We start from the raw sequence: 15,090 nt of genomic DNA, 5'->3' as shown, positions 1-15,090 counted from the left end.
CTACATCGTGGTGACCAGAACTGGATGCAGTATTCCAAGTGTGGCCTTACCGAGGCATTATAAAGTGGTATTAACACTTCACGTGATCTTGATTCTCTCCCTCTGTTGATGCAGCCTAGAACTGTGTTGGCTTTTTTGGCAGCTGCTGCACACGGCTGGCTCCTATTTAAATGGTTGTCCACTAGGACTCCAAGATCCCTCTCAGTGCTACTTCCAGTAAGCAAGGTACCACCTATACAGTACCTGTGCATTTTGTTTTTCTTGCCCAAATGTAGAAATATAAAGAATGTCTCCAAAGTGTTTTTTATGAAGAACAGTTGCAGGAATTGGGTATGTCTAGTCTAGAGAAAAGGAGGAGTAGAGATGAGATGATCAAGCAGCATTCCATTATTTGAGGGGCTGCCCAAAGAAGAGGAGGGTCAACCTATTTTCCAGAGTACCAGAAGGCCAGACAAGAAGCGAATTGGAATTAAGGAGAAACATCCTAACAGTGAGAACAATTAATTAGTGGAACAGTTATCCTCCAGAGGTTGTGGGTGCTTCATCACTGGAGGTTTTTAAGAAAAGACCGGACAGCCAGCTATCTGATATGGTATAAGGCAGTGGTGGGTTACTATTGGTTCGCTCGTGCTCACATGCGTTTGTGTGTGTGCAACACTTCTGCGCATGCGCAGAAGCGTCCAGGCGGGTGGGCAGAGCCTCCCACCGCCACTACTATCGGTTCAGCTGAACCGGGAGCAACCCACTTCTGGTATTAAGTCCCCTGCTTGAGCTGGGGATTGGACTAGAAGACCTCCAAGATCCCCTCCAACTTGGTACTCTTGTTATTTATTTCCATGTTGGAAATAAATTGGCTTTGTCTGTCGTCATGCCATCTGGTTTGTAGCTACTTCTTGAAATTTGGATTGAAGTCTGAACCGGTCATTTGAGATCAAGAGCAATTGTCCCTTACTGTTCATTTTTTGGAATTGTTGCTGTTGTTAGTTGTGAAGTCATGTCCGGCCCATCGCAACTCCATGGACCACGTTCCTCCAGGCCTTCCTGTCCTCTACCATCCTCTGGAGTCCATTTAAGCTCACACCGATTGCTTCGGTTACTCCATCCAGCCACCTCATTCTCTGCCATCCCCTTCTTCTTTTGCCCTCCATCGTTCCCAGCATGAGGCTCTTCTCCAGTGGTGTATTTTGGAATACACCAGTCTTTTCCAGTCTCTTCCTTCCTGCTCTTTCCCAAACCTGCTGCCAAACTGCAATGAACGTCTTACCTGTATCATCTTGCAAGGATTGAAACCATCTGTTTCTGGATGTTGGAGCTCTGCTTTGGCCATCTTTGGAAGATGACAAGTTATCTACCCATTTAAATGCTTCCTGCAACTTCAATCACATCACACTGACAGTCACCGCAGCAAGTTTTTTACTTCTGGCAACTCTTGGAAAAATATCTGAAATTGCCCTAGCAGCTGTCAGGTAAGCTAAATGGCCTCAAGCATCATGAATCATAATATTCTTGCTTTAAAAACAAAAACACAAATCCACCATAGTTGCCTAAGTATTTCCTGAGCGTCAGTTCATTAGTTTAAATGTGGATGAAGCAGCTCCCAAGGTCTGCAGCAAAGAAAATTATACCGAAAAAAAAATCTTCAAGTAGAAATAGAGGGATATGTTGATGATGTCCATCAAGATGGGGAAATTGACCGTACTTGGCAATCAGTTCTGGACTTCATGCTTCACACGGGAAAAAGAAATTAAATTTTGACTGGGTTTTGCTGATTAGAATAGAATAAGAGTTGGAAGGGACCTTGAAGGTCTTCTACTCCACCCCCTGCTTAGGCAGGAAACCCTACATCATTTCAGACAACTGGTTATCTAACATCTTCTTAAAAACATCCAGTGTTGGAGCATTTACAACTTCTAGAGGCAAGCTGTTCCACTGATTAATTGTTCTAGCTGTCAGGAAATTCCTCCTCAGTTCTAAGTTGCTTCTCTCCTTGATTAGTTTCCACCTATTGCTTCTTATTGTACCCTCAGGTGCCTTGGAGAATAATTTGACTCCCTTTTCTTTGTGGCAACCCCTGAGATATTGGAAGACTGCTATAATGTCTCCCTTAATCCTTCTTTCTCTTAAACTAAACATACCCAGTTCCTGCAACCGTTCTTCATATTTTATCCTCCGGTCCCCTCGTCATCTCTGTTGCTCTTCTCTGAAATTTTTCTAGAGTCTCAACATCTTTTTTACATCGTGGCAACCAAACCTGAATGCAGTATTCCAAGTGTGGCCTTACCAAGGCCTTATAAAGTGGTATTAACACTTCACCTGATCTTGATTGTATCTCAATTCTATTAAACCGGTTTGTTATAGAAATGGCTAGCATTGGTTAAGTTGGTAAAATAAAAACTTGAAGCTGTAATTCTACTTTGTATTTTACTGTGCTAAAAACATGTCAATGATTTTCTTCTTTTCCCCTTTGCCTTATACCTTTCATTTCCTTCTTTCTCTTTCCCATTTTCTGCTATCTTTATTTTAATTTATATTTTTATAATAATAATAATAAGAAGAAGAAAAGCTTCCATGGTCTTGTTACTGAATTGCATTGTTTAGCATTTCAACCACCTTTGTCCCTCCTGAGAGATACTCGTTTTCAACATCTGGAAGGCTGTGTTGCCAAGGCTGGTCTCTATACACCAGGGGTGTCCAAACTTGGGAACTTTCAGACTTGTGGACTTCAACTCCCAGAATTCTGGGAGTTGAAGTCCACAAGTCTGAAAGTTCCCAAGTTTGGACACCCCTGCTATACACATACCCACAAATTTACAATGTGCTAAAATATACAGAACAAACAAAGAGATAGAAAATAAGAAATAAACAAGAAATTAAGGGGGAAAGTGCAATTGTGCCTTCCATCCTTCTATCGATCATCTTAATATTTTTCCAAAACTCATTTTTAATCTCCAAAACTCTGAAATATCAATGTTGTTTTTTTCTTCTGTCAACAAATTATCCATATCAGGTTTCCAGTCTTTCAAAAGTTTGGATTTTTTTTTCTGTCCAAACTGGCTACTTTTTACCATTTCTACCAGTTCAATTAATTCTTCCGCTGTAGGCATTTCATTCCCATTTCCAAATTTTTGCATACAGTACAGGTAGTCCTCAACTTACGACCACAATTGAACCCAAAATGTCTGTTGCTAAGAGAGACATTTGTTAAATGAGTTTTGCCCCGTTTTACAACCTTTCTTGCCACAGCTGTTAAGGGAACATTGCAATTGTGAAATTAGTAACACGGTTTTGCAACTTCTGATGCAACATAATGAAGCAAATAATATAAAAATGGTGATAAGTTACAGAATAACAGAGTTGGAAGGGACCTTGGAGATCTTCTAGTCCAACCCCCTGCTCAAGTAGGAAACCCTATATAATTAGAGACAAGTGACTGTCCAGTTTCTTCTTAGAAACCTCCAATGTCGAAGCACCCACAGGTTCTGGAGGCAAGCTGTTCCACTGGTGAATTGTGACTGATTTCAGATTAACAGAGTTGGAAGGGACCTTGTAGGTCATCTAGTCCAACCCCCTGCCCAAGCAGGAGACCCTACACCATTTTTGACAGATGGCAGTCGTTTCTTCTTGAAAGCACCCAGTGATGAAGCTCCCACAACTTCTGAAGTTTGCAGGTAGATATAATGGAACGAAAAATGTAGCTTTTCCCTTATATCCAAATATACCAATATTTATTCATGTCTCCACAAAGGAACAAGACAAAGCAGACATCCACTGAAAAGACTCAGAGGAAAATAGGCTTTGAAGAAATTAAAGAGGTACATTTTGTATTCTCCTCAATCGAGTGCACAATTATGTTGCAGCTTCCTAGGTAGTGCATACATTGTGTATGGATTTAAACATCTCACATGAAATGCAAGAAAATTCTACTCTGCAACTATGGAATGTTATGGCTGCAATGGATGCGATTAGTGGTCTAGGTTGGATTGGATGGAAATCAATATTTCTCAATCTTGGCAACTTTAAAATGCCTTGACTTCAGCCTGGGGAATTCTGGGAGTTGAAATCCGCATCTCTTGAAAGTTGCCAAGATTGAGAAATGCTAATTTAAACCATCCGCTCGCCTAGGGTAGAGTACTAAAATTTTAAATAGCTGTGGGAAACCCTGAGTATAAAAGGAAATACTGACTTTCAGGAATTTAATTGCTGTGTATTCCAAAGGGGAGACCCTAGGTATCGGCCCAACAGTGGGTGAGAAAACTTTTAGATGAAACTTTTTACAGAGGTATCCTATCACTATCACTAAGTGTTGAATCTTATGATTCTTAATATATTTTATTTTTTCTTTATGTACACTGAGAGCATCGGCACCAAAAACAAATCCCGTGTGACGCATCAAACTTGGCCAATAAAGAATTCTATTCTATTCTATTCCGTATTCTAGTCTACTCTTTTCCGTATTCTGTTCTATTCTATTTCCTATTCTATTCCGTATTCTATTCTATTACTCTGTTCCGTATTCTAGTCTATTCCATATTCGATTGTATTATTCTATTCCGTACTCTATTCTGTATTCTATTCTATATTCTATTCTATTCCATACTCTATTCTATTCTATATTCCATATTCTATTCTATTACATATTCTATTGTATTATTCTATTCTGTACTCTATTCTATTCTATTCCATATTCTATTCTATTATTCTATTCTACTGTTCTATTTTCTATTCTATTCCATATTCTATTCTATTCTATTCTATTACATTCCGTATTCTATTCTATTCTTCTATTCTGTTCTATTTCCTATCCTATCCTATTCTGTATTCTATTCTATTCTATAGTAGTCCTTGACTTACAATAGTTCATTTAATGACCATTTGAAGCACTGAAAAGTGACTTATGACCGTTTTTCATACTTATGACCATTTCAGCATCCCCCTGGTCACGTGATCAAAATTCAGGCACTTGGAAACGGCCTCATATTTATGACGGTGAGTGTCCCAGGGTCACGTTATCCCCTTTTGCAACAAGCAATGTCGATGGGGAAGCCAGATGCATTTATCACTGGGTTACTAACTTAACATCTGCAGTGACTCACTTAACAACAGTGGCAAGAAAAGTTGTGAAATGGAGTATAAAACTCACTTAACAAGTGTCTCACTTAGCAACAGAAATTTTGGGCTCAATTGTAGTTGCCTTTGCAGGACGAGGAAGAAAACACAACAGTCATAAATACATACAGAATCCATTTTTATTTAACTTAATCATGTAGTACTGTAACTACTAGAAAAAAGCAGGGTAAGAGAACCTAAAGGAGCTTCAGCATCAGCCATTCAAAATAGACAAAAGGTTCTTTTTTTTTCTCATAATGTAAAGAATCCAGAGTATATCGCAACAGGAATAAATTCTTACAACAGAATATACAAAAACATTGATCTTTTTTTCCCATCATCTACTGATTCATTTTAATATAAACACAGGAATTTCTTTAGGAATAATTTATACACAGCAAGTCTTCCTGTAATAAATTGGCGTGTTATTTTATTTGGGTTTTTTTAATTTTTTTTTTAAAAGTTTATATTTTAAACAAGGTTAAGTTGGAAAATCTATTTGTAAATGCATTCAGTTCCTTAGCACTTTCAAGTCGTTTTGTGTGTGTGTGTGTGTGCTGGTTGGGGGGGGGAGGACAAGGGTGTCGTTTTGAAGCGGTTTTTATTTATACTCATATTGAATTGAATTGTCCCAGAGGTAAGGAGATGTCTGGCCGATCCTTTCTTTACAAACCTCACTGGTTTAGAAAACAGAAAATTCATTAACAAAAACAACAACAAAAAAGTAACAAAACCACTCAAAATCATTTAGGCAGAGGGGAAGGAGATCTTACTTCTGAGATTAAAAAATAGATATCGTCTTCAGACTTTTTGTTTTTAAATAATTACAATAAATAGGGACATTTCAAAGAAAATGGTCTTTTAAAAGAAAGCTTTAAAGTTGTTAAATATGTACATAAATCGTGCAGACACTCTCCAAAGTCGCCTATTATTATTATTTTTTCCACAGAAGGGAGAAAGAACAGGTGGGCAGAAAATTATCTTTCTATGCAGTGAATTAAATTGCAGAAGTGACATTTTCATCAAGTCACTGAGGAGGCAGTTAGGTTTATTTCTTTCGACCTAAGTAACAACAAAGCAATTATCCAAGCAGAGTTCCAGTCCCCAACACATTCTCCCTGGAAGCCCATCTCCTCTGCATTCGGTATTCATGTAATTCCAAGAAAAAATAGGCTTAAGGCGGATGCTTCAAGAGACTGCTTAACAGCAGCAATGCTCCATCCGTTTTCTTAACCAGTAAGGTTTTTGCTTTCTCTCTCTCTCCCTCTACCTGTTATCAAAACACAGTAAATGTGAAAATGATGGATGGATGGATCCCGTCTATGGGTTACTGAAGATACAGAACACAATCTGGGCATAGGGTGCACACAGGGCAATACACGAGTTGTGATTCAGAAGTGGCCTTTACCGTTGGCTTGCGGTAAAGGTAATAACATCGGTATCCTGAAAAAGGCAAAAAAGGAAAAACCACACACACACTGAAAAGTGCCCTTAAATCATTGTTAGCATTTATAAACTACTATACTCTCTCTCTATGTATGTATGTATATGTATGTGTGTACATACATACATACATACACACACACACACTGTATATATGTAACATAAGCTACTCTAGTCTTGCAAAATGTAGTGAAATATGTCATTTGTTTCTGTAAACCAAATCTTTTGTCAACTGACTACCCGTAATCTACTGGACTGAACAGCCCCAATGAAAAATGCTAATGGTTTAGTAGTGGATAGGAAGGATACAGAATTCACAGCTGACATATATAGACACACACACACACAAACACACGCACACCCCTCATGTATGTGTGCAACAAAGCTGCCTGGAACTTGTGTAACGGTGATGGCTAGAGGGACGTAATCCATCCCTTTCAAATTCTCCAAAATACATGGATGGAGGGCTTTTCTTCCCTAGACTCCAATGGGGAGTTACCTTCCATTAAGATGCTTAGAGAAATCTGCTAACTTGGTTGTTCTAGATTCATGTGGAAATTTGGCTCAGGGTCAATGTGTTTAGAAGCAGCAGCAGCCAGTATGAAGTTCTGCTTAGTGTTATTTGATTCCACATCAGAAATGCTCCAGAACTAATATCGATGGAACATCTAGAACTCCAGAACTAGACTTCAGCCTTGCGAGCTACCAAGGGTTCCTGGCCACGAATATTCTCGTAATTGTAATCACGCTCAACTTCGGTCAACCTGTGTTTTTGCAGGCCGGCACTTCTGCCACATAACTTGTGTTTTCCTGATCTTGTGGATCTTACAACCTACGAGAAGTTATGTTAAGCATTTCAACTTGGAACCAACCGGTCCTTCAAAAGAGGACTTCATAATTTGTTAAACAAAGCCCATGACACGTTCTGTATCTTCAGCACCTCCAGGAAAAGAAAGCTCACCCTGAAAAGAGCATGCTCTTTTCGGTAGATCCAACGCCACGAACCGCAGTGGATCAAATCCTTAGTCCTAAGTCAGGTGTTCCAAATATCCTATCCACGGAAGAGGGAAGGGAGAGCCAATTTCCCCAGCTCTGATCTTCCTGGGATGGGAGAGGAATGTAACCATTCTCCACGCCGAGCAATTTTGCGTGATCGGCCAAAGGAGGTCAGACCTTCCCCACTGAGAAAGAAATTAGAGAGTGGCCAGGATTAGACCAGAGCTGGGGTCAGCAACATGGCACCTCTTGACTTAAAACAAGAATGTATGTAATTAAAAAAAAATTAAATGGTTCATCTTTTTTGCAAAATCTGATGATCTTATATGGGATTTGGGCAAAGCTGCCAAAGATAACTTTTTTTTAAAAAAAATGGGAATGGAGTGGTGGTAGTTATGGTGCCTGGAAAAGTTGCTGCCCGAAGATGCATGAATGAATACCTGAACAGACAACGGGAAAACATCATGGACGAACTTAAATAAAAGTCACAATGAATGTCACCAACTACTGGAATGGAATTTTGTTTAAACAATATAACTATATCAAACATTATACCAACAACAGGAGTGTCATTCATATACCCAACAGATTGTACTAAACAACCCTCCTCATTTCCCAGAGATCTAAGCAGTGGTTCCTACCTTGCAACCAGTCCTGGGAATCAACTGTCTTGGTAGCACCAAAGAGGCGCGTTGGTGCTAACCAAGTTAAATCTTCACTTTAGGCGGGACCTCCTCCTCGGAAGCCGCGCCGTAGGCAGAGGAGGAAGCTAAACTGGAAACCTGCCTTCTCAAAGGATCTGCTTCATTCTGACATCAAAAATTAAATCAACAGCAGGTAGCGGCTTTATTTTGACATAGCAGACCTCGCTTGGAAACCAAATTGTGTCCTGCACATCACGGAGGTAACCAAGGAAAGGCCATCTCAAAATGAATAATTGTGGGTGTTCTTTTTTTAAAATGCAGGGGCATTAAAATTTAACAAACATCATCGGGTAGCATCCATGCAAAGGTTCTAAAAACCAAACAAGATACATGGGCATTGACCCCTGACAGGATGATTGGAAGGCAGCTACCCATCTATTGATAATTCAAAAGGAAAGGGGACTGGAAGTAAAATTGCAGACATGGTACGCTTTAAAGCAGCCTTCCAAAAATCTTCTGATTTTAGAGCTCCCATAATCCTTAGCCAGGACAACTACTGGTTACCCTCTGCTGCCCTACCTCCAGAGTATTATATACAAAGGTGTAAAAATAGACAATCCACGCAAACAGAGCTGGGTCTTTCCTTATGAGAAGGGAAAAGTCAGAACTAGTCTTGATTTCATATGGGTGCTGTAGAGAATATGGTAGAAGAGAACGCCTTCTCTTCATAATGCAAGACCTCAAGATCACCCAAAGTGATTGAATAGTGACAGATCCAAGCCCCATCAGGTCCTGCTATGGAAAGTGGTTTACAGAGGACCCAACGGCTTAAACAAGGGAAGTCCTTCCTTTAGATGCGTTGGACTACAATTTCCTGCACACTCAAGCTAAGCACTTCTAGGTACACAACAGGTGCACCTGTCAGCATTGCTTCCCCATTGCAATCTGGAAATGCGGTTACATCCAAGTACTGGGGGATCTGGGTTGCGGGGGGACATACGTTTGAGTGAAGAACTTAAAACAGATGGACCCTTGGTTGGGCTTAGAAAAGCTCTTTTCAGACTTTTGTGAATGAATGGAATAAGTTGCCCAACTTTCTTATCTGCTTGGTGAAACCAATTCGGTTCTACACTTTAATCGTGACGTCCAGCGACTGAGGTTGTATCGTTTCAATCCAAACCCATCCAGAAACTAAAATAAATTCTCCCATCTCTTAAAAACCCTGCAGAAAATTGCAGCCTTGTGCCCAATATCAAGCCGACACAATTATTATTTTTTGACATGCATAAACAATATGGGTTCACTATCAACAGAAAGACGGCATGGAAGAAGAAAAAAGGCAGACAGATAATGTCATTTTGGGGCCACACACCAAAAGATTGCAATAACAAAACAAAACAAAATTTGTGGAAACCAACATGGGTATTTAAAAAGATGAATGCCGAACAATATGGTAGAATTGAGGAGATTTGATTGAGGTGAGCCCACCTGTTACATAGGCCTATTTGTTTAATCACACGACTGCCTTCCTTTTGAATGCTTATGAAATGTATGTCCCAATGGGCACTGCAATGTTAGTTATCTTTCCTAATATTTTAAGCCACCTATGTACAACTAAAAGTAATAACATGGACAGTTTAGCGGGGGAAATCCTCTTAAACCAGTTGAAAGATCTGAAGATCTAAACAGGAGATTAGTATGTGCAAGAGAGGAGAGGCCACCACTAAACTCTCTCACACACACCTGAAAGAACAGAAGGACATCAAGCAAAGAATAGCCAGGATCTGCTCCCTACCAAAACCCATTGTAGAATCAAGCATGCCCTTAGGTCTCTCTAGAGGCCAACTGAGGGATATTGACACAATTGAGTTTTGTATCATCTAGTGGAGCATGGCACAATTCAGATGCAGCAAGCAAGTCATCCTTCAACCGGGAGTCTCCAGATGTGCTAAGAATGCACACCTCAAATTCAGGCCGAGAATCCAGATTCAACCCAGCTAGATGTCTCAACTGGGGAAGACAAGCTCTGTGCGTGTGAATGGTGGCCAGAATGGAGAACCACCTCCTGACTGGCAGATCAGTTAAGACCAGGACTCGTCACCTGACAGTTTGGGAAGTTCAGGGAAACCAATCCAAGCTGTCAACACTTGTTCAGATGCAAACACACATCATGTCTTTTGTGTTCCTACCAGCTCATTCCTCCCTCCAATCCTACAACAAGTTGGTTTTAGGAAACCCCATTTCACTGATCTGCCAGAGCAATAAAGGTCTATCACTTGGTTCCAAGATCTCTTTCAGGATTTGGAGGCACCTGGAGAACTTCCAAAGGATTAGACCTCCTTCTCCGCGTCCACATTGTGACTAGGACCTAACCAACCTGTTAAAGCCCTCCATTTTTAAACCCTACTTCATATCCCCAGCAGATAATCTGGTTTGACCCCACCACATGGTACCCCTGGGTTTTTCACCTGCCTCTTCTTTTTAACTAGAAGGACAGCAGCTTTTCATTGTTACCGAAAACCAAGCGAAAACGGCTTTCAATCCACAACACACCACACAGACAAAAAAGCATTTGTGAGTGTAAAGCAGCAACAACTTCCTTCTCCAAGGGATTTGTGTGTGTTGTGTGTGTGTTCAGCAGTGACCGCCTTCTCTAAAAACCCGGAGGATGTGTGTTGTATAACAAATGAGGTCGCCAGTATTCAACAGTATATTGTTGGCTGCTGAGAAAACGTGAGATGTATATTTTTTATATATATACACACCAAGAAAAAAGAAAAAAAAAGAGTGAGGTAGATAAAATGTTTGAAAAACGAAATAAAAGCTGTCCCGTCATAAACTCAAGAGAAACAAAACAAACCCTTATTTCAGTATTTTAAAATGTATTATGGGGCCACTTCTACAGTGATTTAAACTGAGAGCACAAAAAAAAGTAAAATAAATAAAAAGAATCCTACATAGAATACTTTTTTTTTCTTTTCTTTTTTTCTCGAAAAAAAAGGGGGGGAAATAAACTACGGGGGAGGCGAGAAGATGGTCAGGACTGAAGCTACACAAGCAAAAAAAGAAAGGAAAGAAAGAAAGCACAACAAACGTAACTTTTATCTCCAGTCACAATCTAGCAGTTTATATTTTAATTCTTTGTTCTTACTCAAACACAAAACCCCCAGCCAAAAAGAAATAAATATATTTTTTTTTTTTAAAAAAAGGAGAGGAATCAATATTTCCAACCCAGAACAAACCTTCATCTGCTGCCAGATTTTGCTTTTTTTTTTTGGTTTAATCAGTGCTAATACAGAATTTCCATGTCGGGCTACAGTTGGTTTAAGCCAGTATCAACAACCTCTTGAGTTCTCCTCTTTTTCAACCAAACCCCTTGCAACAACCTTAATTCGGTTTCATCTCTTATCACCTCTCCAAAACTTCAATCCATCCCCTATTTCCTTTTTTTTTGGGGGGGGGGGATGCAGCAGTGGCCAAAGACACCTGGAAATCAGAGGAAAAATTGAGCCACCTTGCAAATCACCACTGGCATGAAGCATGAGACGCCATGTTATTCCTAGGATGGACAGGTTGATGCTTGGAAAGGCAAGGCTGCGCCCAGCCGTTCACCTAGATCTGATGTACTTCGGGATGTTGTGGTGGGCTGTGAGAGGCAACCTGCGCACGAAAGGGCCAACTGGAAGGAGGGCGAGGCAATGCCGCACTGCTAAGAACAAAAGGACATGCTAAACCAAGAATGAACTACAGTAAACTTTATGACCCATGGACTTCAACTCCCAGAATTCCTGAGGCAGCCCTGAATGAGAATTCCATGCTGGCTCAGGAATTCTGGGAGTTGAAGTCCACAAGCCTTAAAGTTGCCAAGTTTGAAGACCTCTGCATTTAAATAGTTAACTTTTTGTTTTTGTGTGTGACCTGAGTCTCCATCCTACCTCGCACTGTAACAGACCTGGGTATGCGCCAAGAGTGAGGATGGTGGTTCAAGAGGGCATAATACATAACCGGGCATGAACATCGATTGGCAACGTACTTCTCCCCCGTCAGCCCCACAAAGCGGGCTTTTAACCCAGACAGTCATAAATATATATATATAGATAGATATATGTATATCTATATGTATAGATATATTTCAAAGCAAAAAAAAACCAAAAGGAGAAGACAGAAGAGGAAAGAAAGAAAGCAAAAAAAACAAACAAAACCCCAAAACAAAAACAAAACCAGGAAAATATTTCAAGGGTGTTAAAACCATCGATGGCAAATTGCGAATCCAGGTACGGCGGTTCGGGAAAAGAGGTGGCAGGATGAAGGTGAAAAGGTCCAACTTTATATATATAGTACAAAGCATGAGGGAAGAAATTCATCGGAAATGGAAGGACGGGAAGTGGGGAGCAGGGAAGTTGGGAAGAGGCTTGACCTGAAGAATTTTTTTTCTTTTTCATAGATTAAATCCACAAAGATAAAGAACAAAAAAATAGCAGCTTTTTTTTTTCTGTACAGACATATAGATGAGTATCTGAACTGTAAAAAAGTTATAAAAGTGACACAAAAAGACAAATGTGTATGCAAATGAGCCATGGTCTAACATAGAACTGCAAGACCCCTTGAAGTCTTAATAATAGAGGTGGGGGGGGAAGTCATCAAAGAATCGGAGGCCTGAATCTGGTTTAATTGCCCGTTCTTCTCCTGTGTGGGTTTTTTTCTTTAGTGTTTCTCTAAGGTTTTTTTTTTTTCCCATTTAATTTTTTCCCCCCTTGCAAGCCTGCCAAAGACCGGAAGAAGCAACTCATGGCAGAGCTTCCTGTTTTGTCTGTCTGCATTTCCATTCTGGGACGGCCAGGTTTTTCCCTCCTTCGTCGCTCTGATCCTCAATGCCAGTTGTATCCAGAAGGAGTGGGCAGGGTTGCTAACTCAACCCCATCCCTTATGTTCTCCACCGTGTTTCTTTTTTATTTAAAAAAAAAAAAGAGAGAACAGCTTTTTTCTTTTGTCCAGTCAAAAAATAATAATATTTTTTTTGTTGTTAAGCTTTTCTAAAAATGCCAGTGTACGATAGATATGGAAGTGTATTGGTCTGTATTTTGTTTCAACGGGGCGTGTGATGAAAAAAAAAAACCCCAAAAAAGGAAATAAAACAAAAACAAGGAAAATCCCTAAAAGAAAATTATCTCTTTCTCTCTCTCTCTCTCTTTTTTTGGCAAAGTTTGGCAGCGCTGCAAGAATTTACGACACTTCCGTCTTTTGTGTGATCCTATAAAGTTTTAAGGAATCATAGTAAAAAAACAACAACAACAGTCTTTTTCTCTCTCTTTCTCTTTTTCGTAACAACCCAGAGTCAGGCAGGGAAGGGAAGTAGGAGAGCTGATTGGCCAGTCGTTTTCTCGGATGTAAAATTTTAAGAAACAGGGGGGAAAAAATAGTGTCATCAAGTTGAATACAGACATGTTTCCCCATCATGAAGCAGAAAGAAAGGAGAGGAAAAGGGAGACACACATCAGATTTCTCAAGTTTGTTTTGTTTGTCTTTTTTTCTGTTGCTATTGTGTTAATATTCAAAGTTTTTAGAAGGCGGACTGTGCCCTACATGTACGGAGAGTCCTGTTGCTCGAAACGATATCCTGCTTGCATATTGAAAAAAAAAAAAAAAAAAAGAGGAAAAAAAGTAAGTGTCATTTCGACTACGAAATCGAAGAGTAGGATTCTCCTGTGTGCAGTTAATGACAGTTCTTGAAGATCCACTGAGGTACAGTCGGCTTTTGAATATATTGTTATTTTCTCGCTTGCGCTCTCTCTCTCTCGCCTTCCTCCCAGATCAACCCCTTCACAGATGCACGAGCCGCGTTATTTCTGCATTTGCAAAAAACAAGAAACAAAAAAAAAAATTCGAAAACAAAAAAAAAACACCCAACAACCTGTTTTTCTCAAGGTCAGCAGGCTGAAGACTGGGGTAAAGGCAAGGCCCGTTCGTTCTTGCGGCCCCCGTTCATGTGGGCGTAGGACTGCCTCTCCTCAAAGCTGGCCCGGAGGACCATGACGCCTGGGCCGTTCTCGGCTTTGTGTCCTGAGTATTTGTCAGAAGGCTGGAGGGTAGAGGAAGGGTCTAAAGGAATGCTCTCCATGTTCTCCGTCTCCAGGTCAAGCTCCTCCGTGTCGGGAGGCTTGTTCTCGTCGCTGTAGAAGAAGGAGACCTCTTTGAAGGCCGGGTCCAGCTCGTCCTTGATGCTGCCGATGATCTCCAGGAAAGAAGGGCGCATCTTGGGGTTGTACTGCCAGCACATGCGCATCAGTTCGAAGCTGGGGAGAGAAGAGAGCAGACATGGTCTCATTCGAGAAGGACTTGGGTTTAGCTATTGATCAGCCCCCCCAAAAAATATCCCAAAGGTGCTTTTTTCCCCCAAGAGGCCACCGGACTTTCTGGTTTTTCTTTGAAGGTGTTTCACTTCTCCATCCAAGAATCTTCTTCAGCTTCTTGAATGAGAAACGAAAGGCCTTCAAAAGAAAAAAAAACAAGAAATTCCAGTTGCCTCTTGAAAAAAAGCACCTTTGGGACAACCGTGACCTGGATGACTGAGAATCTCCATAGACCTCCGCAGGAGATGTTTGCTTCCAGGACACTTAAAGAGGCATTTCATGAGACAGCATGCAAGTAGGGAAACACCTTTGCTTTGGGGTGGGGAAAGTCACACCTTTAAAGACAAAAAAGGGATTGTTAAAGTTGGTGTTGTGACCCACCAGTGGAGCTGGTGACAGACTCAGACAGTGAAGAGGTTGGGGAGAAACCTGAGCCAGTCCTGGAGTCTGGGGAAGGCTCTAATGAGGGCTCTGTGTCAGAGGCAGAGATAGGGCCAGGGCCATCTGGGAGTTATGTGCTGCCTCCAGAGTCTGACATCAGCGAGGCAGAG

The 15,090-nt window shown here is 40.7% G+C and overlaps 1 protein-coding gene across 3 annotated transcripts in view; it reads right to left on the bottom strand.

The window, feature by feature from the left end:
• Positions 1-5,228: 5,228 nt before the first annotated feature.
• Positions 5,229-15,090, bottom strand: part of IGF1R (insulin like growth factor 1 receptor) — a 242,201-nt gene continuing 232,339 nt past the window's right edge. For all 3 annotated transcript variants that reach the window (XM_081964805.1, XM_081964806.1, XM_081964807.1), the window contains exon 21: positions 5,229-14,482. In XM_081964805.1, the coding sequence (XP_081820931.1) occupies positions 14,116-14,482 (367 nt within the window). In that variant the 3' untranslated portion in view covers positions 5,229-14,115. The remainder of the gene's footprint in view (positions 14,483-15,090) is intronic.

This window comes from Natrix helvetica (assembly GCF_964273705.1).
Source record: "Natrix helvetica genome assembly, chromosome: 12".
NCBI classification, from domain to species: domain Eukaryota; kingdom Metazoa; phylum Chordata; class Lepidosauria; order Squamata; family Natricidae; genus Natrix; species Natrix helvetica.
Note: the sequence above shows the minus strand (reverse complement) of the source record. Positions and strands in the feature narration are given on the sequence as shown.